Source organism: Prionailurus bengalensis, chromosome D1 (assembly GCF_016509475.1).
Source record: "Prionailurus bengalensis isolate Pbe53 chromosome D1, Fcat_Pben_1.1_paternal_pri, whole genome shotgun sequence".
Lineage (NCBI taxonomy): Eukaryota > Metazoa > Chordata > Mammalia > Carnivora > Felidae > Prionailurus > Prionailurus bengalensis.
In genome coordinates this window covers 98,036,956-98,064,435 of record NC_057346.1, presented here as the reverse complement: position 1 = coordinate 98,064,435, position 27,480 = coordinate 98,036,956, and the positions used below count along the sequence as shown (strand labels likewise).

The 27,480-nt window shown below is 54.3% G+C and overlaps 1 protein-coding gene across 1 annotated transcript in view; it reads left to right on the top strand.

Annotated features, from left to right (window-relative positions):
• SYT13 (synaptotagmin 13) overlaps positions 1-24,663 on the top strand; it is a 41,569-nt gene extending 16,906 nt beyond the window's left edge. Inside the window, exons 2-6 of the mRNA XM_043581033.1 lie at positions 9,977-10,202; positions 12,646-12,780; positions 13,951-14,252; positions 19,203-19,332; positions 20,993-24,663. Coding sequence (XP_043436968.1) covers positions 9,977-10,202; positions 12,646-12,780; positions 13,951-14,252; positions 19,203-19,332; positions 20,993-21,297 — 1,098 coding nt within the window. The 3' untranslated portion in view covers positions 21,298-24,663. The remainder of the gene's footprint in view (positions 1-9,976; positions 10,203-12,645; positions 12,781-13,950; positions 14,253-19,202; positions 19,333-20,992) is intronic.
• Positions 24,664-27,480: the final 2,817 nt, after the last annotated feature.

Sequence of the window (27,480 nt, the reverse complement as noted above, 5' to 3'; positions counted from 1 at the left end):
AAATCTCCCTTCAATGCACACAACCCACCCCGAGATAATGATTGGCTGAATGAATGAATGGATAGCTGGCGTCAGAGGGCAGAGGTGGGCATGCGCTTGGTTTCGAATCCCAGCTCTGTATCCAGTTAACTGTGTGACGTCAGCCGTAAGTCCTCTGTGCCTCAGTGTCCTCCTCTGTAAAGTGGGTATAATAACAGCCCCTCCTTCATGAGGTTGTGGGGTGTAAATGGAGGTAAAATGCTTACACCTCTACCCAGCACATGACTAACGTTCGATACGATTTTTGCCCCCAAATTTTAGCTCAGAAAACCTTTCCTGACCCTCACATTTTTAGTGGACACCACTTCCCCTCCCACCCACCCACCCCCTCACCATCTGTCCCTGAGATTGCTTGTTTCCGCATCTAATGGTTTCTTGCTTTCTGCCCCGCTGGCGACACTCACTCCACAAGGGAAATGACTGGATGGTGTTGTTCCTGCAGTTGACCGGCATCTAGAGATTTAACAAATGACTGAATGAGTGACCACCAGCAGAGAAAAGGGTTTGCCCAGGGCTGGCTGCTGTTTTCAGTTAGGTTTCATTCTTCCCCGGTTGAGAGGCACATTTACCCAACTGACGACAAGGCTGGTTCCGGGACAAACCTCCTGGTCTGTTGCCTTAGATACCAGGGAGGAGACAGGGAGTGTCCCCGTTAACCACAAACTAAGCTTTCTTGATTTTAAAATAACAAAGGAGGGGAAAGAAAAGTAGCGGCAGGCTAGTCCCAAGGGAAGGGGATTTGAAAAGGGATTGGGGCACCGAAGAGGATGTATTGGAAGGGATAATGAGAGACCAGCAGTGGCTGGGTCACCATGGAAACGCTGTGTGGCGCCTGGACCGGAAGACAAGCTGCTGCTTCAAAGTGAATTTCGACTTTGCAGCTTGGAAGTACACGCTCCCCCGGGGCCCGACCCTGTGGACTTGCCCGTGAGCCTCTAAGACGTAGAGATTTGGTATCAGCGGTTTTCGTGGCGTGGGAGATCTACCACAAGTAACTGTGGGCGCCGAGGGACCTCGCTGAGAAACGGGGAGTTTGTGCCCAGGGAGCAGCTCACCGCACAGGAGGATATTTCTACACCTATCCTACCTGGATCTCTGGGGGGGTTCCAAAACCGGGGTGTCCCCCCAGGGGCCACAGGGACCCCCCCACATCGCAGTCAGGCTGGGAAGCTTGTTAGACATGCATGTTCCCCAGGCTCTACCTAAGACCTCTCAGCCAAACCTCTGGGCCTTGGGGTTTCAGAAAATTCTGAATTTTTCACTTCCGCAGGTGGGAATTAGACGCACCCAAGTGTGGGAAGCAGTCGTAACAACCCCGTTCCTCGGACTGAAGGGTACGCAGGGGCAGGGGCGGGGGAAGGGGCTGGGTAGTGGGGCCATCCAGTGGCCTGGGCATGAGTCTATGTGGCAGGAAGACACCAGTGAGCAGTAAAGTATGGCTGGAGATGCGAGGAGATGGAGAAAGGGGCTGGAAGCAGGGCAGAGCGGCTCAGCGCCGGGCTCTGGAGTGAGTCACCCTGGGTTTGAATGGAGCCCCCAGGGCTCACTAGTTGGCAGTGCAACCTCATCTGGAAAATGGGATTGATCCTAGTAGTACTTCCTAATAAGGTTATATGGGGACTCAGTGAGCTCATATCTGAACAGTGCCCGGCGCAGGTGGGCACAACCACAAGGTGGAAGAGGCTGGGACTCCAGGTTTGGAGAAGAGCTAGTAGACCCTTTAAGACTGTAAGAAATCAGCTTTTGTTATGTTCAGCCATTTATGTGTGGGGCCTGTTTGTTACACGGCAGTCGGCCTTGCCTGACTAATACAGGGCTGGTAACAAGTAGCCCGTCAGCCGTGAAGCTTCGACCAGTTGTGCGTGTGTGCAAGGATGCCCTCTGCAGGGAATGGGCCGTGGGGATCAAGCCTTTGGGTTGGTGAAGAGCTTCTGTGGCTGCACCCCAAATTCTCTCTGGGAGAGTTCTCTATATGATTGGAAGGAAAGCCCAGACAGAGGGCCATTCCCACTCACAGACTCAGCCTCTAGGAGTAGTCCTTTCCTGGAGACAAAAAGACTATTTCTGCCCAGTAACTTCTAGCTTGACCTAATGGACTTACTGCCGGTTGTCCAGACATTAGGGACTCTAATGTCTACTAGGGGAGAGCGTGTGTGTGTGTGTATGTGTGTGTGTGTGTGTGTGTGTGTGTGTGTGTGTATCTATATCCATCTCGGTCTTTCTATCTAAATTATTAGTGGGGTACAGTTTGCATGCAGTGAAATGCACATATTCTAAGCGTATAGCTTAATTAATTTTGGCAAATATTTATACCATAGGCTGTAACCGCACCCTCTGACATGCCTCTGACCATGCCGTTCCCCCAGAGGCAACCACTGTTTTGATTTCCATCCCCATCGATGCATTTTCCGTGTTCTAAAACCACATGCAAATCGATGTTTCTCAACCTCTGCACCGCTGCCACTCTGGGTTGGATAATTCTTTGTTGCAGGGAGCTGGCCTGTGCACTGGAGGATGGTTAGCGGCATCCCCGGCCTCTACCCAGGAACAGCCTCCGCCCGCCAGCAAAATGTCTCCCGACCTTGCAAATGTCCCCTGAGTTAAGATATTAGTTGAATGCTGCAGGATATGTTCTTCTGCATCGTGCCTTCTCTTGCTCAGCACGTTTTTGTGATTTTTTTCTGTGCTGTTGGTGTACCCATCATTCATTTCTTTTCACTTTTGAGGAGTATTCCATCATGAAAAGAAGCCACCATTTACTTATCCATTTTCCTGTTGATGGACACCTGGGTGGCTCCCAGTGGGGAGCTACTATGAGTAAAGTCACTATCAGTATTCATGGGTGAGTCTTTGTGTAAACGTGTATTTTCATTTTCCTTGGCTGGATGCCCAGGAAGGCAACTGCTGGGCCATAGGGTAGACAGAAGTTTAACTTGTAAGAAACTACCAGCTGTCCAAAGTGGTTTACTATTTTCCCTTCCAAGCAACGTATGAACCTTCCCATTGTTTCCCATCCTTGCCGACACTTATGGTTGTCGTTCTTTATTGTAAAAATGTTTATTTTGAGAGAGAGAGAGAGAGAAAGGGAGGGTGTGCGTGAGTGAGTAGGGGAGGGGCAGAGAGAGAGAGAGAGAGAAAGAGAGAGAATTCCAAGCAGGCTTCACGCTATCAGCACAGAGCCCGACTCGGGGCTCGATCTTGCAAACCACGACTTCATGACCTGAGCCAACATCAAGAGGCAGACGCTTACCCGTCTGAGCCACCCAGCTGCCCCAATGTTGTCATTCTTTTTAATTTTAGCCATTCCGGTGCATGCGTGGTAGTTTCTATGTTTTTCATACTTTAATTCTCCTGAACAGATGTATCAGTTATATAGTGCCGCGTAACAAATTCTCCCCAAAATTGGTGGCTTAAAATAGCACGAGCTCACCGTTTCTGGGGGTCAGGAATCTGGTCCTAGCATAGCTGGGTCCTCCGGCTCAGGGTCGTGCTGTCCAGGGCTGTGGTCATCTTGAGGCGTGACTGGGGAAGGGCTTACTGCCAAGTTATGGGCAGGATTCGGTTCCCCAGGGGCTGCCCTCCCTCCCTTGTCACACGGGTCCCCCCGTAGGGCACCCTCAACGTCACAGGCTGCTTGCCAGAGAGGCAGACGAGATGAAATCTAATTCTTTTGTAACCTAATCGCACAAGTGACAGCTCATCGCGTATTCTTTTCATCAGGACCAAGTCACGAGGGCCAGCCCACACTCAGGGGAAGAGAATTACACAAAGGGGTGCACGCCAGGAGGTGAGGGGCCCTGGGAGCCATTGAAGAACCACCTGCCCCAGCAGCTCTTGTGGGAGAAGTGCGGTCTACCCCAGAGCTTCTCACACCATCCGTGGGAGAAAAAAACCTGTTCGGTTTGGCTTTAGCATCTACGTACCTTCTCACGCGCAAATTCACGGACAGGAACTCAATGCACGAACCCCACTTTGCACAGCACTGCTCTAGACCTCAGGTTCAAACAAGTATTTCCAACATCTGTTGAGGGTTTGTCATGCTAGCCTCGGTACCAAGGGCTTGACGCTGGTTTGCTTAGCTCATCCTCAATCCAAGCCCAGGAAAGAGGTGTTGTTAACATTTACAAATGGAGAAGCTGGGGGCACAGAGAGGTTAACTAACCGGTCCCAAGATCACACAGCAAGTAATTGGCGGAACCTGGACTCCAACCACGCTGTCTTGTTCCAGACTTTGAACGCCTGACCACCGGGCTACATTTCAAACTGTTGTACACGAGTTGGTGTGCGTGGTTATGGGTACTGGAGTCCAGAGTGACAGAAGCTGGCAGGTCCCTTGCTCCAGCCCAGCTCCCCGCCGAGGCGGGGGCTTTGCTGAGCTTAGCTGCAGTGGCCTGTGCTTGACATCATCCAAACACTCTGTGTTTGAATCTCTCTCCTCTGCCCTCTGCTTTCTAAAGATCAAGTATAAAGGATAAAGCCATCTGTCCCCCTTTCCAGCCGAGTCTGCTTGGCTCCTCCGCAGCTCCCAGGGTGACGTGATGCTTTAATATGGATGCCCTAGCACGAGAGCCCAATTTAATAAACAGTCTTTAGGTGAAAAACTTAATCACGTTTGTGACGTTAGGGGTCGCCTGACGCCTCTGGTAAGGTTAAGCGTTTGTTTACAGATCATTAGCTGCATAATGAATTTCTCTTTTTCCCACACCAGCCCCCTAAGGGAAGGGCAGCATCTGTCTTGTTCACTTCTGTGTGCCTAACACTTAGCATAGGACCTGCTCTCTAGTAGGGCTCAATAAATATTTGTTCGTTAGCTGAAGGGTTGTCCCTCCCCCCATGCCATCTGTCTCAGCCTGGGTTGGGGAAGGCTGAGCCCACCCTGAGGCCACTGAGCTGCTCTTAGGCAGGAAGTGCCATGTTGGGATGGGATGCAGCAGGGAAGGGGGGGGAGGGGACACACAGAGGTGTTACTGAGCCGGCCACCACCTGGCACCAAGGACAGTTGCTGGAGGTGTCATCTTCCAAGGGGTGACTGAAGATACTTTGGGGACGGGTAGGAAGGAGGAAAGGAGAAGAATTCAGGTCTGGCTTCCAGCTGACAGTGGTCAAGTCCCCCCCACCCCCATCCCATGGAGTGTTAATTCTTGGCACATCTGGGTTGCCCTTGGGCAGACCCACAGTGTCCCTGGATGTCCCACTCGCCTCAGCAGCCACTGAGAAGCCCCCGGGGAGGTGGCAAGACGGGAGGGGCGTGACCCAAGGCGCCGTGGGGCTGTGCCTCATGAAGCTGCTCGGGGTCCACACTCTCGGCAGGAGCCAGGGGCCCAAGGGGACAGGTGAGAGGCAGGGACAATCTGCAGAGACTCAACAGAGGGGTCTCCCCTCTCTGTACCTGCCATGCCAGCACAATTAGGGGTGCCTTAATCGTTGAATGTCCGCCCCACCGGGAACCTTCCCTGACTCCTTCTGCATCGACATTGCCAGGCCCTTCCCCTGGGTTCAAGGGACATTTGGAGAGACAGTCCCCACTTCCAAATCCCGCCCCTCGCACACTGCGGTGCTAGGCTGGAGCTCAGGTCCTTCTCCAGGGGTCCGCTCCCCTGGTGCCTCCCTCCTCCCAGGCGCTCTCGCTTGTGCCCCACTCATAATTCTTTCCCAGCGCCCCCCCCCCCCACCCCACTCCCAAACCTCTTTTCTGCTCCTGGGGCACTGAAGTTCCAGCCGTTTAAGTGGAAACATAGATGCGTTTGAAAGATGCAGTGGTGGGGCGCCTGGGTGGCTCCGTCGGTTAAGCGGCCGACTTCGGCTCAGGTCACGATCTCGCGGTCCGTGAGTTCGAGCCCCGCGTCGGGCTCTGGGCTGACCGCTCAGAGCCTGGAGCCTGTTTCGGATTCTGTGTCTCCCTCTCTCTCTGCCCCTCCCCCGTTCGTGCTCTGTCTCTCTCTGTCTCAAAAATAAATAAACGTTAAAAAAAAAATTGAAAAAAAAAAAAAAAGAAAGATGCGGTGGAACCAGGGTTTTGAAATGCAATGAATACGGTTGTACGAGAGAACGAGACAGGGAACCAGCAGCTGTTTTTGCTACTTGAAGGGAGTAGTGTAGCAGGCATCAGACCCTGCCCCCAGGGAAGGGCGACAAATCGCTCTCCACCTCAGGGAACCATTGCCACACAGGACCTTACCAGGGCAGGGCAAGGACAGACCGCAAATGAGGATGCCTTCGGCTGGATGCAGAGACGTTCGGGAGGTGGGAGAGGCGTCTCACCCCAGGCAGTTTCTCTTCACCAGTCATGGCATCCTGTGTGCTCATGACAAAGGCAGTGTCTCAGTTCAGGATGCTCCCGCTGCCAACCACAAAGACCCCAACCCAAACCGGCTCGCACAGGAAGGACCACATGGCTCGTGCAACTCAGAAGCGCCGAGCGGGGATACCGGGCTTGGTTGATTCGGAGGCTCCATAACACTGTGACCAGAGAACACAGCTTCCTTTGTTGTCCCCACCCTGCTGTCCACCATGTCAGCTTTGTCCCAAGACTGGCTCGTCTTGCAGTCACCAGATGGGGCCACAGGCTACCTGTCCAGCAGGGGAGAGGATCTCTTCTACTTGCGTGCCATGCCTGTCTGGGTTCGCTTTCCGGGACAGGTGCCCACCCCTGTGCTGAAAACAGTACCCAGGAGCCCATGGGATCACGGTAAGCAGGTCCCCCTGCCCCAACCCAGAGCTGGGGCCGGGGAGGGATCCCGAAAGCCAGGGAATCTGGAGGAAAGGCAGAATAGAGACGGAACGGATGTTGGAGGACGGCCAGGAACACCCCAACTTTGTGCTCTGGCGATGCATTTTAAGCTCTTGTCACAGGCTCTTGAGCTTATCAAGGGGCTCACAAATTCAGAGCCAGCGAGCAGGAAGGCGCGCCGACCCAGGCTCTGCGGAGGCTTGAAGCAACATGGAGTGAACCTCACTCAGAACTGAGCCCCGTCGTTCTCTCTTTGCGTCCAGCATCCCAGACAAACAGGGACTGTGTTTTTGAGAAGCAGGTGCAGGGCAATGGAAGTGACACAAATTTGGAGTCAAAATGTCTGAAGGCTCAGTTGTCAGTTGTATCACTTGTCAGTTGTATGACCTTCAACTTGCTCGAGCTTCTGATTCCTCGTGTGATAATATAATAAATGTAATTTTTTTTTAATTTATTTATTTTGACAGAGAGAGAAGGTGTGTGTGTGTGTGTGTGTGTGTGCGTGCGTGCGAGCAGGGGAGGGGCAGAGATCGAGGGGGAGAGAGAACCCCAAGCGGGCTCCACGCGGTCAGTGCAGAGCCTGACGTGGGGCTCAATCTCATGAACCATGAGATCAAGACGTGAGCCGAAATCCAGGGTCAGACACTTAACGCCCTGAGCCACCCAGGCGCCCCGATAGTGTAATAATTGTAACTCGGGCTTGGGTGAAATATCGGAGGTGGGCACCGCTTTGTGGTGGATAAAAAGACGTGGAGACGTGTCATTCCTGTCTATGTGTGTGTCCGTTGGGGGCCCCGGGCTCCAGTCAGGGGCACAGCCTTCCTCCCCCAGCTCGCTGCCCTGCTTTCTCATCCACCCCTCCTTCAAGGTCTGGCTCACGCCCTGGCCCCTCCCCGAGGCCCTCCCAGACTCCCGCTTGCCCCCTGCACGCACCATCCGCTCTCCCCCCAGGGCTGTTCATACAGACTGCCCGATGCCTGCTTCTGTACTGCGGCCCCAAACTGCCAAATATGCCTGCTGTTTACTCTCTGGCGTGTGATTGACTCCCCAGCTCCCCTGTACCTGCAGATAAAGAGCTGTGTCTCTCACCTCTCTGTCGCTCAGAATGCAGGAGTGGAGCAAGCCTTGAAAATCACGTGTCACTTGAGGTGACACACTCAGAGAGGTGCGATGACCTCTGCCAAAAGTTGCTCAGCTCCGGTGGCACGGTCACTATTAGAGGCCAGGTCCCTCGATGCCCGGGGACACCGTCGATGGAGTGAGGGCGCAGAGGGGACCTGAGTGTGCAAATCGCACAGGTCCCTCTGCGGGTGGTTGCTGTGCATAGCGGTGACAAACGTTTCTGATGAGTGGGTGTTGTGCCAGGCAAAGGCTTGAAGGCGGGAAGGGCGTCGGGAGCCGAGGTGGCAGCGGGCTTTGGGGTCAGGCCGATCTAGATGTAAGTGTGCGGCCACCCCGCTGTCTGCTCCTGGGCGGCTGTGTTCCATTTAAGTCAGAAATGCTTTTCCAGCCTGTGCGAGCCGGGCACACTCAGCAGAGACCGGGACAGTCACGGTTGCGCTGCAGTCTGCTGGGCGGTGTTTCCGAGAGAGGAAGGAAGTGTTTTATCCCCTCTAAGCCCTTTAGGGACTTGGGAAGAAGAAGAGGTAAAGCAGCAGCAGGCCACCTGCACGGCGGCCGCCTGTGGCCCCTTTGAACCCCGGTGCATTCCTGGATAATTAAGGTCACCGAGGTCCAGCCTCCCTCGGGGACGGTCGGAGACAGAGGGTCAAGGAGAGAATGTCCGGGATTTATCCCGGGAGAGTGAAACGTAGACTGTGGAAACACTCTAAGCACGCACTTGGAAACCACGTGAACTTCTGAGTGCTGTCCCCCTCCAGGACTGCATCACCCCCACTGCCACCCCTGCTCGACACTCCCCAGTCCCTGGGTCACAGAGCAACCTTGACCCCTGGCCAGCCCCTCCAGCAGCCACAGAGAAGGGAGAGACAGCAGGGCCAGCGAGGAGGGCAGGAGGCTGCTTGGGGGACTCTGTTGTGGGTCTGCACCTGCCCCAATTTGAGGGTTATTTTATGGGCTACCCACCGAGCATTTTGAGTTCTAGGTCTGGCCATCAGTCCCTGACTTCCCGGGGACTAGGCAGACCCCTGATATTGCTGCCTGGTATATGAGTTGGAATCCCTTAGGTAGAAGAGATCTCAGTCCCTAGTGGAGGGAAAGACAGAAGATTCCACTGGTCTGTGTGACGCAGCCCTGCATACTTAAAGCTTCACAAGCAAGCAGGCCTTTGTGTAGAGAAAAAGATGCCCTTTCCTCCAGGTGGACTAAGACCCTACCTCAGGGCACACAGCTGGGCATGTGGTGCACACACTGCATTTCAACCCTCACTTGCCCCTCATCGGGGCTCCTTTGTGCAGTGCACAAACCATACAACTGAACATGGCAGCCCTAGCCACGGGTTTATATTGCATCCTCCCTGTGAGCAGACGCTGTGCAGGCACCAGGGATACAGAAGGAGCAAGATAAGACATAATCCCTGTGCTTATGGAGCTCACACAGGACTGGACACAGACAGGCCAACCTATGAAAAAAAAATAACAATATAGGGGGGCGCTCAAAGCTATAAAGCAAAGAGCAGGATGTGGTGAAAGGGAGGGACAGGCTTGGGGGAGGGACTTAATTTACAGCAGGTGGAGGTGGGGGGGTGGTTTGGGGGGAGGGGTTGGGGTCCAGAAATCAGACTCAGAAAGAGTTCAGCCCTGTTTGAGAAGCAGGGAGCCCAGTGACGGGAGCCGTGCAAAGGGAAGATTCTGGGACAATGTCAGAAAGGTGAGTAGGGCCGGGTTGGGCAAGTGCTTGTAGGTCTCTTGAAGGGGGGGAGGGGGAGGGGCGGTGAGAGAACAAGAAGCAGGTGGCACAGGTGATGGGCCTGGATAACCCCAGGGGACACAGCAGAAGACCACTGGGCAGGGGGAGGAAGGGGGAGGACGAACAGGGCCCAGATGTCATCGCCACCGCGGTGTTGTGGATTCTGGTGTGTTTGAAAGTGACATTCTGGCTGCTTGGGTGGTGCCTCTCGGAGCATAAAGGGACCCCGGCCCTCCCTCTGCCTCCCGTGAAAGGGCGGGTCATGGCTTCTCCTTTCTGCGGGGAGAAAACAGGCGGGAGGTCTTCTCGTGGACTAATCAGAGTGACGTGTGTTTGCAGTTCAATGTTAAAAAGTCCACGGAGCCCGTCCAGCCCCGAGCCCTCCTCAAGTTGCCAGACATCTACGGACCCAGGCCGGCGGTGACAGCCCCGGAGGTCATCAACTATGCGGACTATACCCTGAGGACCACGGAGGAACCTGTTGCGCCTGCCAGCCCCCAGGCCCCGAATGACAGCCGCCTCAAGAGGCAGGTCACAGAGGAACTGTTCATCCTTCCTCAGAATGGTAGGGGTCTCCTGCCCCTCGTTCTTCCACGGGCAGGACTCAGGGGGGCTCACGGCGTCTCATGGCCAGCCCCAGCATTTGACGCTGGGCAAACACGGGGGCCCAGGGCCTGGGAATTATAGTCCTTTATTCCTGTGGACCTATTGCTACCCGGCTTCTCTCTGAGGCCTCCAGCTTCCGACTGGGGAGTGGAGAGTCCTTTTCAACTCACGTGGAGGGGCCGTGATTGAAGCGTGGGCTTCCAGAGTCCCGGGGCCAATTCTCTGCCCTTCTACGTACTCCTCGTGGGGCCTTGGTCATGTGGCTAACCTCTCCGGACCTCAGTTTCCTCGTACCCGAAGTGGGATTCTGCTGTTGTCTTCCCGGGAGGGCTGTTGCAAAGCGTAAATAAAATAATGCATATAAAGTGCTTAGCCCAGGGCGTGGCAGCAAAGGTGTAAACCAAAGCGTGTTGTTATCATTGTTGTTTCTATCCTGCTTCTCATCAGCGTCCGCTTCGAGATGCAGCAACCTTTCGGGGTACGGGGCTGTGCTGGGCGCTGGGGCAGATACGCGAAGCAGGCACAGCCCCTACCCCAAAGAGCATGCAGGCTGTCCTAAGGAGGCAAGAAACACATCCAGGAGAACGGATTCTCGTGTGGTCTGGGGTTTTATTTGTGTGTGGTCGGAGAGGCAGACGGGACAAGGGGAGGCAGGGTAACTGGCTCTGACGTTGACCCCAATATTTACGCATCTCCTGGCCTGGGTCCAACTGGAGCGCATGCTGGCCGGTGAGCCGGTGCCCCCGCCCCCCACCCAGAACCACAGCGATTAGCCTGGCGTTTCTTCAAGAACAGTTTGCAAGGTGCCTGTGGCAGGAACGCATCTGCCCAGCTCTTAGCCCCGCATTTTAAAAAGATGGCAAATAGACCCACTGAGGACCCGACAGCTTAAGATCCGAGGGTGAGGAAAAGCTTGCACGCGGAGCGCTGGGGGTAGTAATCCTAATCACAAGAGGGCTCCCCTTTCTCGGGAACCCCAGGTTTCCCAAAGCTCGGGGGGAGCCAGGATTGGATGCTGCCCACCAGGAAGAACAGGGCAGCGTGTCAGAGCCTGGAACTTTAAAGAACTCGGAACATGTTAGTTTGTCTTCTCTTTGCCATCGTTTGTCATTGCTCCCCACCCCAGAACGCTGGTTCCATAGACATCTATCAGGAGTTGATTCTTCAGCAAATATTGACCAGAGGCAAGGGAGTGCAGGCGACGAGGGTGCCAAATTCATCGGACACTGTTCCCGTGATGGCCGACGTGTCCGGCTTCCACCAGTGATGATCCTCAGCCCCCCGGGGAGCTCAGAATTCCGTTTCTGGAAGCAGAATCTATTCTTGCATTGCCAAGCCGTGCCAGCTTTGGTCTGGCTTTGATTTGGTTTTGAATTTGAAGGCTGAGGTAGCCTGAGAGGGGAGAGCTGTGGGTGCCAGGCAGGACCCTTCTGGCACTGACCCTGCTGTGATCATCCCTGTGGCGCCCCTGGGAGCCACCTGAGTCCTGTGTTCAGGACGGTCTCGCTTTACGCATTGCTCACATCCTGGTCAGTCTGTTCCTTACTTACACGCACCAGAGGAATTTTTCCCCACGCGCAGGAACCCCACAACAAGCCATTTTGGAAATTAAATAGGCCTTTAAATTTCTACCCTCTAAAGTTGTTCTGAGAATCAAACCTTTTTCAGTTCCAATTTGCTCGAAGTGGAGTCGGCTACAGCTGCTGGATCCTTTAATTCTCGTATTATGTTTGACTAACGAGAATCTTCCAGATGTTTGACTCCTGTTCCAGTGAGGGGCACAGTGAGCGATATTTGTGGGTTGGGGGGAACTTCTGAATCATTTAATGCAAGTAACTCTAGGAAGGAGACACTGTTATCATTCCCATTACAAAGATGAGGAAACTGAGGTTCGAAGAAGTCAAGTAGCTTGTCCAAGGTCACAGAACTCTTTTTTTTTTTTTTCAACGTTTATTTATTTTTTTTAGGACAGAGAGAGACAGAGCATGAACGGGGGAGGGGCAGAGAGAGAGGGAGACACAGAATCGGAAACAGGCTCCAGGCTCTGAGCCATCAGCCCAGAGCCCGACGCGGGGCTCGAACTCACGGACCGCGAGATCGTGACCTGGCTGAAGTCGGACGCCCAACTGGCTGCGCCACCCAGGCGCCCCAGTCACATAACTCTTAAGTGGCAGCTCGTGTGTGACACCAAAGGCCATGTCTTGAGCACTGGGCTGTGACGGTCCCTTAACATGTAATCCCAGGACCGCAGGTGTCACCCTGGGGTGGCCACCATGACTTGGCCCCCGGCTAGAGCGCTTTTGGTTTCCATTCGGGGCATGGGTAGCACATGGGAAAGAGAGGATCTAGGAAAACAAGGACCATAGTGCGGGTGGCAGTGACGGCCTTACCTCTCTGGACAGGTGTGGTAGAGGATGTGTGTGTCATAGAGGCCTGGAACCCAGAAAAGGCTGCCAGTTGGAACCAAGCCCCCAAACTCCACTACCGCTTGGACTATGACCAGCAGAAGGCGGAACTGTTTGTGACTCGCCTGGAAGGTATTAACTTGTATTTGACTTTCATGGGCTTCCGTGGGTGCGTCTCCCCTGGAGGAGCTGTACAGGAGGAATGGGAGCACCTGAGGCTGGAGGGAGCACTCAGTGCTGGATTAGCACTCGGTAAAGAACGGACCGTGAAGTGTGTGTGTGGTGGGGGGTGGGGGGCGGAACCCACTCCCCTCTCGTATAACATTCAAAGTGGAGAATCCTGGTTGGCCTCTTTCTCTTCCAAATGGGGATTCGAACCTCTTTCCTCCTCCAAACGGTGATTCAGGGACCAGGTTCCTTCCATCAGGGCCCCCGTTATCCTCTCAGGCCCCCTTGTCATCTGTATCTAGCAGGTGGAGAGAGAGGGAGAAGAGGGAGGGAGCACAACCACCCCTTGAAAGCCATGACCACACAGAACATGCATCACTCCTGCTCAGACCCCATTGGCTGTAACCCAGTCACATGGCCACTGAATGCAAAGGAGCATGGGAAATGTGGCTTAGCAGGTGCTCAGCAAAAAGAGGAAACGGGTCTTTGGTGAACAGCTAGCTATCTCTGCCACAGGTGCCTTTGACATTGAACGGGGTTTTGTGGGGGATAAAGAGGGTGTTCTGAATGGTCAGCAAAATTTCTGTAATCCAAGAACTGGTCCAAGGGGTCAGGATGCCCCTGGTCTCTCTGCCCCAACAATTTTGCCAACAGCAAACAGAGCTAAGACTTTGCAAAGGAGTTGGGGCTGACAGTGGGCCATTCTGTGGCTCCCTCTCTCTCTGCCCCTCCCCCACTTGCACTCTGCCTCAAAAATAAGGTAAACATTAAAAAAAAAATTAAAAATTACAGTATCAGAGCATAAAAGCCCTCAGCAGTTTGCGGGCCCCGGCATCTTGGGGAAACCTCAGAGTCATGAGGTGGGAAGGGCTCCGGGAAGCAGCCAGTCACGTCCCTGTTCTCCAGGGAAAGACCAGCATGTGCTGACATTGGCCACCTCGGAGGGTCTCCCATTGCCCAGTGTCTTACTGAAAGGCGATTCCGCAAAGCCGAGGTGGTCAGCCCTGGGGCTTTCGTACCCCTGAGGTCATGGCCATTCAGCTGGATGCGGCAGCTCAAAGCAGGCCTGTGTTTCTCCTCTACCCTTGTCCTTGAGAAAGTCCCACGTCCGTGTTGCTATCTCCTTGGCTGCAGCTGTGACCAGTGGCCACGATGGAGGCTGTGACTGCTATGTCCAAGGCAGCGTGGCCAACAGGACGGGCACCGCAGAGGCCCAGACGGCCCTGAAGAAGCGGCAGCTGCACACCATGTGGGAGGAAGGCCTGGCGCTCCCCCTGGCGGAGGAGGAGCTCCCCACAGCCACCCTGCTGCTGACCCTGCGGACCTGTGACCGCTTCTCCCGCCACAGCGTGGTCGGGGAGCTCCGCCTGGGCCTGGACGGGGTGTCTGTGCCTCTGGGGGCCGCCCAGTGGGGTGAGCTGAAGACTTCAGTTAAGGTAGGGTGACCTCGCACCAGGAAAGTTGAAGCCTGTTAGGGGAGCATGCGGCGGCAGGACTGGGCCAGGGCTCGCGAAACAAGCGTCACGGACCTTCCCCCGGTGTGCGTGTGCGTGTGTGCGAGGACGCTCGGTGTCGTGAACAGGGTGGAGGGCTGGAGCGGACTCGGCCCAGGCTGTGGAATTTCTGGAGTCTGGTTTTGCTTCTAGCTTCCCATGTAAGATCCCCCTGCCATCATGGAAAACACATTATGTGTGATTTGGCTCTGATGCTCGGGGGGAGGGGGGAGAGTAAGTGGGGGAGGAGCAGAGGGGGGGAGAGAGAGAGAATCCTAAGCAGGCTCCACACCCAGCACGGAGCCCGACATGGGACTCGATCTCATGACCGTGAGATCGTGACCTGAGCCGAAATCAGGAGGCAGATGCTCAACCAACTGAGCCCTCCAGGCGCCCCAGTAGTGGCCCCATTTATCTTCACGTATATTCCCTGTGTCTCTGCTGTGTGCCAGGCACTGCTGGGGAGATGAGCACCGTGTGGAATCCTGCTACCCAGAACTTACAGGCCAGAGGCATAAATTGGAGCAGACGAGTGACATTGACAAGGACAACGATGATATTGGACATGCATTGAATCCTAAGACATGGAAGAAAGGCCTAACCTAACTCTGATGGAGAGTTCTAGAAGGCCTGGTGCGAAATGGCGTTTGTACTGGGATTTGGAGGATGGACTGGGCTAGGGACAGCCCCAGAGCCCGGTGCTCTCTGTTGTCACCAGCCCTGGCATGGTTCTCCCCAGCCCTCTGCTGTCAGGGGAGCCGAGGGTGTGAGAGGAAGGTCTGCTGAAAGGCTGCACTGCTCAGAGAGGGGTCTCTTGGAGAGCAAACCATCGATCCTCCCAGGTCAGGGCAGCGAGGGGTCGGAGACATCAGGGCTGTAGGACGGTGTGTGATTATTTAGGCTCTGGGGTCGAGGCCTTATCCAAGGGCTGCCACAGTGGAGCCTAGAGAGAACCTTCTAGAAGACCAGTCTCAACCTGCTGGCCGGCGCCTTCTCGGGGAGACTGGGTGGCCTACAGAGTCCTAAGTATTTACTACCTGACTTTACAGAAGAAGTTTGCTGACTCCCATGCTAGAGTGATAAAATACTAACAAAGCGCATTCATTTGGGGGTACTTATCTATCAGCTGCTGTGCTTGGAACTCTACCCCAGTTCTTTCCCGGAGCAGCCTGGTAAAGGTGACACTGTGACTCATTTACAGACATGGAGCCTGGGGCTTAGAGTAGCTGGGTGACCCTTGCAGGGTCACCCAGCTGGGACATTGCAAGCGGGACCTCGGGACCGGGTTGGTCTGGCTGTGAGTCCTGTGCTGTCCCCTCACCACCGTGCCACGTAAATGCCGTCTGAGTGCCCGATGGTGTATGAGGCTCCATCAGCTAGAGCCTTCCCTGACGGACGCCTTCAGTCCCCACCTGCCTCCCTTTTTGCTATAATCTCTTCCTTGCCTTATTTTTCTTTCTTTCCCAGCCTCAGAAAATGGCCAAAAATTTGCAGCCACTCTCAGCTGGAACCAGGCGGTTCTGAAGCACAGTCCCTCATTAGCGCGTGGTTTGGGATTTGTGTGGAATCACAGCCCGGGGGGCCTGGGAAGAAGATCGCACACTTTGGTTTATTCGGCTGGTAGAGCAGCTTTCTCTGGAGGTGGAGGGGCTCCCCTAGGGCTTTGGAGACTTTGGTGCCGCCAGGGCCGAGGGAGCCTATCTCTCTGGAAGTCTCAGACCTTCTATCCTTCCCCCTAGCAGAGCAAGACACGTTCGTTCATCCCACAAACACCCTGCCCGGTTTCCAGCCTGTGCCAGGCACAGCGCCAGGAGCTGGGGACACAGCAGAAATTAGCACCGGGCCCTGCCCTCACAGTGCACGCATTCTAATCCTCATCATGCTCAGAGGGGTCGCTGTGCCTCAAGGACACTCTCACACCCTCGTGGCCCCCTGGCCTGCCTCCACACACGTGAGCAATGACTACAGTATGCCGTCCGACCTAGGAGCTGGCGCCCCGCGGCAGGGGAGGGTGGCCCTGGCCCCAGCTCGAGGGTGTGGGCTGACGTGAACAAGGCGGGCAGAGCCTTCAGTGGCTGCTTCGCTCCTCTGTGGGCTAGAACGGGTTAACGGAGGGGCCAGCCAGGTCTTGCCGGAAGACATTCAGCCCGAATGTGGCGTGTGCGTCATCAGGGATCATAGAGCAACCCACTCGGAGGGCATCTCGAATGATTCGCTGAGAGCCCAAGAGAAAGATGGGGGGCAGGGTGTGGGTGAAGAAGGTTATTTTTGTCAGCAGGTACTTGGAGCAGCAGAGTTGAGCTGGCAGGTGCTGCTAAAATTGTCTGGCTGGGGTGCAGCCGGCCGGGCTCATCCAGGGCCTTGGCACCCTATACAAAGGTGACGAGCCCTTCATGAGCTGATGGGACCAAGCTCCTCTTGCCTGGTCCAAGGGGAGCAGGATGTTTAAGCCGGATCATCCTGTGGCTACAGCACAGGTCACCCATGGGCCTCCAAGAAGCAGCCTTGAATCGGGAGGCTGTGGTCCACCCTAGTCTGTTGCTGCCCCTCTGGGTGCCCGGACAAGTCCCTGGGCCCGGCTCCTTCACCGTGGAATGAGAGGTCTGAAGAGCCCTGGCTTAGGACCTGGTCTTCAGTATCAGACCAGACCTCCATTCAAGGCTCAGTTTTGCTACTTCTCTTACTTTGGCTACATGACCTCAGGTGGGGACGTGCTCTCTGAAGCATCAAGATCTTATGCTTAAAATGGGGACAAGATTCGCCTGGGTGGCTCAGTCGGTTGAGCATCCGACTTCAGCTCAGGTCACGATCTCGCAGTTCGTGGTTTCGAGCCCCGCGTCGGGCTCTGCGCCGACAGCTCGGAGCCTGGAGCCTGCTTGGGATTCTGTGTCTCCCTCTCTCTCTCTCTGCCCCTCCCCCGCTCATGCTCTGTCTCTCTCTATCTCTCCAAAATGAATAAATGTTAAAAAAAAATTTTTTTTTAAATGGAGACAAGATTGGTATCTCTAGGACTGTTGTCAAGATTCAGTAAGACGTCTCACCCTTCTCTCTCACTGTGAGAAATAAGTCCACCGGCCCCATCAGAGGAGGGACACCGAAACTCAGAGTACAGTGGAGTGAGGCTTTAATCAACGTTCTTGCAAGAGCGGGTGTCTGAGGGACAGGCACACCCCGGGGCAGTTACAGCAGACGATTTATCTCCTAGCGTGAAGTCCCGCCCCTGGTTCCTCATTGGCTGAGGACTACAGAGGTTACAGCCTCACTCAGACGACGTCTATGCCCATGTAAGGCAAAAATCAGTCTCATTGGAGCAGATGTACATTCCCTGAGGTGACGCAGAGACTCTCAGTCCCTCCTCCCTTTGTTCTTTGGCACACGCTCATCGCAAAGCCCGCGAAAATAAGCCCGAGACACGGAGAGGGGAAGAAGAACCAGGAAGTGAAGCGTCTAAGCGTTTGGGGCTCCACTGTGGGGGGCTGGGGTTCACACATATTTCCAATAGGTTGTAGACCTACTGTTAACGAGACGGCACAGCTTTCATCTGGCGTTTCTGAAAATGAACCCTCTCTCTTCTTGCACTCACAAATAGTTGACCGTGTGTCAACGGTAGGCCGGGTCCCGGGAGCGGCTTTACGGACCTTGCATCCTAGTGGGATAGATAACGTAATCGCGCCTCGCCCATAATAAGTGTTTAATTAGCCTTCGCTGCGGTTACTCGTGTCATTGCCAACGCTCCTGGCAGCTCCCAAATCATTCTGTCGTGTGACTGGTTACTTAGGGCTGGTGGGATCGATGCAGTCACGTCAAAGACATTTTTCCCGGAGGAAAGGGGTGACGGGGGCAGAGGGCCCAGCCAGCCTCCTCCAGCCTCACTCCCAAAGCCCAAACTGTCTCTTCTTCGTCCAGAAACAATATGCCTGCTTCACAATCTCAAAAAGTGGTGGCTGTCCTTCCTGGATGACCGGTGGCGATAACCCCAGCCAACGGTTCCCGTTCCACAGATGAGGAAACGGAGGTGGTGTGGGGAGTGAAATGATGGACCGGAGGGCACCCAGCTAGTAAATGGTGCTCAGCCCTGGCTGGTCTGATGCTGGAGTCTGTCACGCCACCTTTCGACCGTGGCACGCGTCTGTCTGCCTCCTGTGGGGGCCTTTTTTGGGTCATTTTTGTCCCTCAGTCGATTTGTTGAAATTCCAAACAGATTCTTGTAGGAATTTCAGCGGAGACACTCTGTAGAGCCCCAGACGGAGGACAGGCATGCTGGCTGTTTGACAGGGGGCGTCAGCACCTCCTGCAAAGCGAGGTTATTGCCGGAGGTCTCTGGTGCCCCTCCTAACGTCGCATGCCCGGCTTTTTTGTTGACCCAGTTGGCCGTTCTGTTGACCAGGCAAGGCCCTGCTCCGCATTCGTACATCCTATTATTGACTCTCAGCCCTCCAGGGGCTGGAAGGAATTATCTTTTCAAACAGAGTAAGGAATTACAACTCCCCACTGCCGCAGGAACCTGGCGGGTCGATGCAGCGGTTCTCAAACTGTGTCCCCGAGAACCCTAGTGTTCTATAAAGATACCCCAAGAGCTTGTGGGGGATGGCGAAGGCTGAGAAGGGGTCCAGACCCTCTGCTCCTGCCACATCCTAAGTGGCATCTCTTTGATGTGTTTTGGAAGTTGGGTTTGAACATATGATAATTTGGAAAATCACAATTTGCGGCAACTGAAAAATTCTTACGGAGGCACGCGCGACTTAGAATTCCTCGGGGCCCTCCTCCCTCTGTAAGAAAGCAGCCTCGATGGGTACATGGTTTCTAGATGCCTATTGGATACGGGTCCAGTGTGACCCCAGGCTGAGCATTTAGTTGATGGGTTCCCTTCCTGTATCCTCTCTTCTGTTTCAGGAACCATCTGCAGGAACTGGAGAGGTCCTTCTATCCATCAGCTATCTCCCAGCTGCCAACCGCCTCCTGGTCGTGCTCATTAAGGCCAAGAACCTCCACTCCAACCAGCCCAAGGCGCTCCTGGGGAAGGGTGAGTGAGGACACACTCCCTTCTTTAAACTCATATCCGTTTACTCCTGGGCCGATCCCTCCATCGGGCCCAGGTGTGAGCTGCCTGGAGCTTCCTACCTTCCAGATCCATCCATGAGAGGAACCCGTCTTACCCACGGGTCAGAGGAAGCCAAGGATAGGACCGTAGCCACGGACTGGAGCATCTGGGCTAAGAAGAAACTTAGCTTAGCCCATCACCCACACCCAGCTGGACTCACCTCACCAACTGCTGTCTGGAAGGCTAGGTCCTCCTGTCTCAGCTGGCCGTCACCGTGTGCCCCACGCCCACCCCCCCCCCCAAGCCTCTTCTCTCTTCTCAGTCTTTGTCAACCTGCCACCCCCACACCAGCGGAGTGCGGATGCTGGCAGAAGGTGTGTGGGTGCCTGGGCTGAGGCGGCCTGAAGCTTCGGGCATCTGTGCCCCATATACCCAAATAAGCATCTCTTCAACGTTCTGGAAGCCTCAGGTTTTGCTTCTGGATACCCCAGCACAGACCCCGAGTCTGGGGACCGAAACGGGCTCTCTTGTCAGGGCCGGAAACGTAGCAGTATGCAGCTTGGACCCAGAACCAAGCGCTCATAGCAGGGGATAAATAAATAGATATTTATAGCAGGACACAAACTGAGAATTGCCACCGCATTCATTACCTTTGAGCAAACGATTTGGGGCAAAAGAAATCAGAACTGGTTTCACCGACAGATTCCTGAGCCAAAGGCCAGAGTTCAGTGCTTCCTCTCCTCCCCTCCAGACAATTCTTTGCCCCCTACTCTTTTTTCATTTGTCCTGTCAGGACAATCACAGCACAACACTTTGTCTCTCAAATCTATCGGCTGAAATAACAAACTAGCCCCCCCCCCCGGGGATGATAATTATAGCAATGAATACCGAGTAACGATTATTCTCACATTAGCTTCGGGAACCTTGACAAATGAAGACGTCGTCCGGGTCCTGAGCCTTGTGATGTTCCGTGAGAGCTTGTCCAGTGACCTGTGCCGCTGTCTTGGGGGACAGTTCCATCGGTGCAGTGCCCCTGGGGGGCCAAGGCAGTGTGCCCTCGTCCTCCACGTGAAGCCGGGGCCCTCAAGTGAAATTTATAAAACGGAGGAGAAGACCTTCTATCTTCATAATCAGCCAGAACGCTCGCGTGGACAGACCAATGGGGTGAAGCCATGGGGGTGGCTTGGTTTTTCTGGTCCGAGTTTAAAAATCAAGCTGAGCCATTATCCTGGGCCTGGTTTGACGTGGGACCTGAAGACGCGTGGAAAGGCTCAGGGCAGGTGGTGGTTCTAGCTTGACCCAAGCCTGGGCCACCAGACGACCACCCTGGATGTACTATGCTATTGGGTGCTTTCCACAGCACAGCCTAAGTTCTGTGGAGGCAGGAACTTCTGCCGTATCCCCCGGTCTAGTGCCACACGGGGGCCATTTAACGATTGAGCGCAGGGCCTGGTGAGAGCGGGGCGTGCCCAGAGGGAGCCTCGATGTACATCTTGAGCCGGAGACCCCGTCTCTCCAGCCCCGAGGGGGAGCCTCATCCTGGGCCCGCTACCCGCCCCCCCCGCCCCCCCCCCCCCCCCCCCCCCCCCCCCCCCCCCCCCGCCACCACCAGCTTACCCTTCTGTCTCTCTCTTTCCTCCAGATGTCTCTGTCAAGGTCACCTTAAAGCACCAGGCTCAGAAGCTGAAGAAGAAGCAGACCAAACGGGCCAAGCACAAGATCAACCCCGTGTGGAACGAGATGATCATGTTCGAGCTGCCGGATGGCCTGTTGCAGGCCTCCAGCGTGGAGCTGGAGGTGCTGGGCCAGGACGAGGAGGGGCAGAGCTGTGCGCTTGGCCGCTGCAGCCTGGGCCTGCACGCCTCGGGCTCCGAGCGCAGCCACTGGGAGGAAATGCTCAAAAACCCCCGGAGGCAGATCGCCATGTGGCACCAGCTGCGTCTGTAGCCAGCTGCCTGGGCTCCTCCCTTGTCGGGCACAGCCCCGCCCCTCCAGCCCCGCTGTCCTCCGCGACGTCTTCTTTGTGCCCCATCCTCATCCCGACACCCGGGGGGGACAGATGTGTTTGCAAAGGCCAGGACCCCTCCCCTCTCTTCTTACACTCTCATTTCTAAAACATGAGCGAGGCAGGGCCGGGGGTGGACTCGGGACATTTGGGTCCCACTGAGGAATGCGTTTGGCTCCTCTGTGCTGTTGAAGAGACGCCTGTCAAATACAGCCCACGGGCAGGTTTGGCCGGTGGGGTCCGGCCGGATGCAGAGAGAGCTTAAGGCGGGGAATAGCGTGCGTGCAGAAGGTGGCTCTTTAAAAAGAGGCGTGTCAAAAATGATGGAGGAAATAAAGTATCCTGGATCAACTCGGAGGATCAGGGATTGTCGGGGTGGGATGAAATCGGCATTAAATCACGCCCCCGGCCCGGTCGCGGCAGGAACCCAGCAGTTCTCAAACCTTAGCGTGTAAAGAATCACCAGCACATTCCCCGGGCCCACCCATCGACATTCCAAGTCGATCTTCCCGGCCGAAACGCAGGCACCTGCATTTTTAACCAGCACCGAGGGGTTTTGATGCCGAGGTTGGAGCACCGCCTTTGGAGAAATCCCTTCTACAGCATTCCGGACAGGTTTTTCACAGTCCTTGTCGGGGCTGCAGTCCCCAGGGGCAGCCAGTTCCAGTGCAGGACATCTCAACGGGCAGTGTGAAATGTGGGAGGCCTGTCCGTTTCTTTCATCTGACTATTTTAATGCTTAATATTTTCATCTGTGCCCTTCAGATCCTGTTCTGGGGCTGAATTCTGTGCTTTTTGTTCAATAACTCCCTATCGTTTTATCTCAAACTCGGTTCACGTTATACTTGGGGAGATCTTCCGGGACGAGGCTGTTCGTCACGAGGCACTAGTTGTCATATCCACCGACATCACCCAAGTGACCCTCTGAGATGCATCTCTCAGCATGCCAGCCCTTCCAGGAGGAATTCGGGGGGGGGGGGGGCGGGGAGGGGCGGGGCACATATTAACTTAGTCTATTATGTCTGGCTCCGTAGATGTGGAGAAGGAAGGTAACTTGAAAGAGGGAGAGAGAGTCTTTTGAGAGTGTGCCTCCCTTCCCGAATTTTCAGGGCCTGTCGCTTGAATCAGTAAGTAACCAGCAGCCTGGGTTTCAAATCCCTACCTTCTTATTCCAAATAGCTGTCCACATCGTCAGTTAAAGGATGCGTCTTGCCGAGGGGGTGGGATATTTGCCCGTGAACCAGGATCCCTGGGTTCCGTGGTTGGCCATCTGTAAAACAGGACCAGCAACGTGGCAGTTCTGTATCTGTGAATGAGGTGGTAGATGAAATCGTGCTCCGAAGCCGTCGGCATTCTCTGGCCAAAAAAACAAACGCTCGGGCCACCCACAGATCATCTTGACGCTTCAAGATGGCAGCTGACCATGACTGGAAAGCGCCAGAACCATCCCAGGCACTTCCAGAACCATGGATTCTGCAGCTGAACTCTGCTACGGGACATCCAAACTCTGGGCTTTCAAACGTCACCCGGTCCTATGACCCACAAGGGACCCCGAGGCGAGATGGGTAAGGGCGGTGCTTCTTTCCCGCAACAAGTCAGGCCATGCTTGGCCTCTCCCTGAGAATCTGAGCAGGGGCCTTATCACCTTCTGTCACGATCTGCCCGTCCCGTGCAGAAGTAGAAAAGCATCCGAAGAAACGGAAAAAAATATCGAATCCCTGTTTAATTGGAAAGGCTTTCAGAATTGGAGGTCTTGCTCATTAAGGTGGACCACCCCCCCTGCCAAGTGCTTTTGAGGCAAAGCATTTGCTAGCGATTTCCTATAACACGTCGTTGAGGCTCCCCTCACGCCCTGGTCTGCCTGTTGGGGTTGGCATAGCCACAAGGAAACAAAACATTTCCTACGCGAGCTGACCAGTATTCTCTTCTTGGCAACATCCGCTACTCCAACGGACAACACTCTGGATTCTAGACTTAAAGTCAGGAAACACGGGTTCTACTTCCTTATAAATCTATGCACCTGCCTCACAGTCGCACTGAAGGATGTTTGAGGTGGGCCGGAGAGGGCCTCGGACGCCAGAAAGATCAACTCTGCCTCTGGTCATTCCATCACGAGGCATCCGTTCTTTGTACCTCAAGCGTTGCGCTTTCCAGAATCCAACCCAAAGGCTGCCCCAGGAAGAGTCAAACGCCACCGTAGCACATCGTAGTGTCACCCACCACCTCACGGAGCAGGCCTGCGCAGAACGAGATGGGTTTTTGCGGGAGGTTTTTCACCTGTGTGTTCCGAGGACCCAGAATGAAGCTAGCTCACGGGCCCCCGATGAGTATCTGTTGCGTGAATTAATGAATGAAGGATGGATAGGGGGTGGGCAGGAAGAGACACCTCGAGTGGCACAAAAGTCCGTCTGTCCTGAGTTCTCAATGGCAAAAGCAGCAGACACCTCAGCCGTCGGCCTGAACATTCACATGTAAGTGCTACCATCACCTAATGACAAATCCCAGCCACCTGTACATGTACCTAGTGACAGAAGAGACTGTAAACGGCCGTGCTTTTCCAACAAAATTCCGTCTTGGTGCATTTTCAATCGCCCAGAGGTCCCAGACCGCCACGTCGACAGACTTCGGTGATCTTCGCCTCCGCGTACCTTGTAGCAGACACGCGTGCAACTCACCCCCCCATTAGAGTAATTGGGCCCGTGTGACTTCGGCCGATCATTCCTGAAAGGAACACCTTGTGCTTGGCCAGGGAGCATTTTCGAAGAAGGGCATGGAGCGAGATGGAAATAAGGCGAGAACCCATCGCGGACCGGCCTGTGGCCCCCAAGGTGACCTGGATGGCGATGGGAGTCCGCCCGCGTTCATCTGTGACTCTGCCTCTTACATCAAATCAGTGTGTATTTGCTGAGTGTCTATTGCTCGAGTCCTTGTGCGTGTCCGTCCATTTCAATTTGAGATATGACTCTGGGTGCGGGTTAAGTGACATAGCGCTCCAGATGAGGCTGGGTAGAGAGGGTAGGGTTGGAAGAGAGGCTCCCCAGGGGCAGTTCCTTTGGGGTGTAAAGGAGTCCTGGAGGGAGGTAGTCCCAGCCCGAGCCAGATCGAGGCGAGGACCCCCCCAAAGACAGACCTAGTCTTCGTGATTTGTTTCTGCCGCCTGTGTTTGCTGTTGTCAGTGCTAAGCGTGTGTCTGTTTCGCAGTCATGAACTGAAGTACAAAAAGACGCATGAGACGTTGTAGTCATACGTCTGGTGTCACATTGGGGAACACCGACCTTTCAATGGTAAATAAATAATTTCCAACCAGGTCAGGTGCCTGGTGTCTTGTTTCTTTCTCTTCACTTAACATTTTAGACCTATATGCACAAAAAACAATCTGGTAAACACTCATAAGCCGCTGCCGAGTTTTATAAAACTCGACCAAGGTAGTCAAAGTCCTCTCAAGTCCTTCACTCAGGAGACCGCCATGTTTCTCCCCCCAAGCATTTCTTCATCCTTTCGCAACGCGTGTATGTAAACCCTGAGCAGCGTCAGAGCGTGTTTGCGTGTTTTAAACTTTGTTTAAGTCACATCCCGCTATTGCCCCCCCTCCAAATCGTTTTAAGTTTTGTTTTGGTTTTTATTTACTTATTTTGAGAGAGAGAGAGGGAGCAAGGGAGGAGCAGAGAGAGAGAGAGAGAGAGAGGGAGAGAGAGACTCCCAGGCGGGCTTCGCGCTGTTAATGCAGAGCCCGACGTGGGGTTTCATCTCATGAGCCGCAAGATCATAACCTGGGCCAAAATCAGGAGTCGGATGCTTAACCGACTGAGCCACCCAGGCACCGCCCCCCGCCCACGTTAAAATTTTGAGCTTGATCCATGCAGACCCATGTGGCTGTAGTTCATTCATTCACTCGTTCACTCGCTCATTCATTCATGCATTTGCTGCTGCATAACATTCCATCGTATGGAGATGCCAGAATCCCATCCTCCTGCTGACGTGCGTTTAGATGTTTCCTTTTTTTTCCTATTACAAGATTGCCGTGGACATGCCTGTGCATATCCCCTTGTTCACATGCACACGTTTCTCTAAGATATGTACCTAGGAGTGAGTATAATGCTGAATCATAAAGTGCTCTCTGTGTGTGCATGTGTGTGTGTGTGTGTGTGTGTGTGTGCCTTGATGGCTTTGCTTGAGCATTGAATCAAAGGGGCTACACGCAAGCAGGGGTACTGGCCTCTCGGGGCTCTGACTTCATTCTTGAGAAGAAAAAAAAAATGAAGTAGGAACTAGAGAATTCTTTCCCTAACATCCCCCAAAGAAACACTCCCATCATTGGAAGATCAGTGCAGCAGCCAATAGTTCTCCTGTGCTCCAGAAGGTGGGCAGGGACAAGAGGACTCCCGGAGGCCCGTCACCAGAGGGCCTCCTGGTGGCCACTGCGGCCCTGGCCTCTGGAGGAAGAGCCCCTGGCATCAGGCAAAGGCTGGGACTTGAATTTCACAGTCCGTAGGGAATCAGCCAGGGCTGATTAAAAGCAAAGCTCTTATACAGGATAAATGATCCATGAAGAAAACCATGAGACGTCTTTGCTTTCTAAGGCTGCGCATATAATTCCTTATTTTATACTATACACATATTTCTTATATTTTAATGACAACCTGGATGTTTATTTTCGTAATAGAGTAGGAGAAGTAGGTCCTACCCCACAGAGCCAAAGATAGACTGTTTCCCAGGTAACTATGAATATGGCCCACTAGAGCCCCAAACGAATCTTTGAGAGTCTGGAAGAGGGAAGAGGAGTTATACAGGGCTTATAGAGTTCTAGAGAGTTAAACAAGCCTTACACGGGGCTTTCCACTGAACCGCCTTGAGTGTAAGCTCTGTCCCTGCAGAGGGACTCAAGTCTAGAGCCCTGCATTTAGGAGCTAAGAACCAGCAACCCAGCATGGCTATGTCACTTTGTGGCCTTGGACAAGTCACTTGCCTTCGGGCCTCAGTGTCCCCCTCTGTAAAATGAATTTGGACCAAACGATCACTAACTTTAAGGTTTTATGATCCTGTTGATCGAAACTGGCGACAACGTACCTTTCACACACCTCTTTGGTCTTCCGTATCATACATAAAACAGGCTAAACCCATGTACCTGCGTACCTGCCCTCTCTGCCCCATGCCTAGCATCGTCTAGCGGTCCCTCCTGACAGCCACCCACTCCTCGGGACGATATACGATGCCACCTGAGGCTCCCGAGTCAGCCTCTTCTCATGTGCTGGTGGTAATTTTCCACCCAAGACTTTCTATTTCTTTTTTATAGCCAGTCGGAAGCACCACCATTCCAGAAGCTCAGAACCCTAGCATCTGTTCTGTCTCCCTTCCAGGGCAGACACCCGGCAAGGCTAGAGCCGCAGGATGTGCTATGGATAGATTTAGGGGGTGGGGCATTTTCTTGTTGCCAGTGTTGAAGAACTGCCCCCATCCTCCCCTCCTTTCCCTCCTGCAGGTGAGCCAGCACCTGAGTTCCTTGGCAGGAACCTCAGAAGCATCCCCAAGCTAGAAATGGAGGCAGACACCTGCCTGGGAGGAGGTGGGAGGAAGGCAGTCTTGGGGCCGGAAGCCAGGCGTTGCCACGGAAACCGGTCCGGTGGTGGCCACCATGTGCTCAGGGCCCTGAGATGGTTCTTCTTCGGTCGGGTGTGGTCTCCCCTCAAGCAGCCCAGACCGCAGCTCCTTCTTGGTGTTTCAGGACAGCTCAGTGGCAACCGGGGGATGGCAGAAATCCTGCTTCACAAACCCAGGCGCTCAAGCCAGGGACAAGCAAAGAGAAACTCATTTTTCCAGCCCCAAACAAACAAACAAACAAATCTCTCTGCAGCCTTTTTGCCCTTGAAAGCCAGGTAGGGTGAGCTCTTGAAACCGGAGAATCTTCCCTGAGGCTCTCTAGACTGAGAAGGAAGAGGTGACCCCCATTCAGGCAGAGGAGTCCCTGCCAGCTGTCCTCATCCAAGGTGGCCCCAGTAATTCCGGGTGAAAGGTGATGGCAGTGGGGAAGCACACACCCTTCTAGCACCCGTGTCATCCTGATCTGACGATAATGACGACAAACAGCATGCCGTGGACCACTGCTCTGTGCTAAGCGCTGAAGGCAC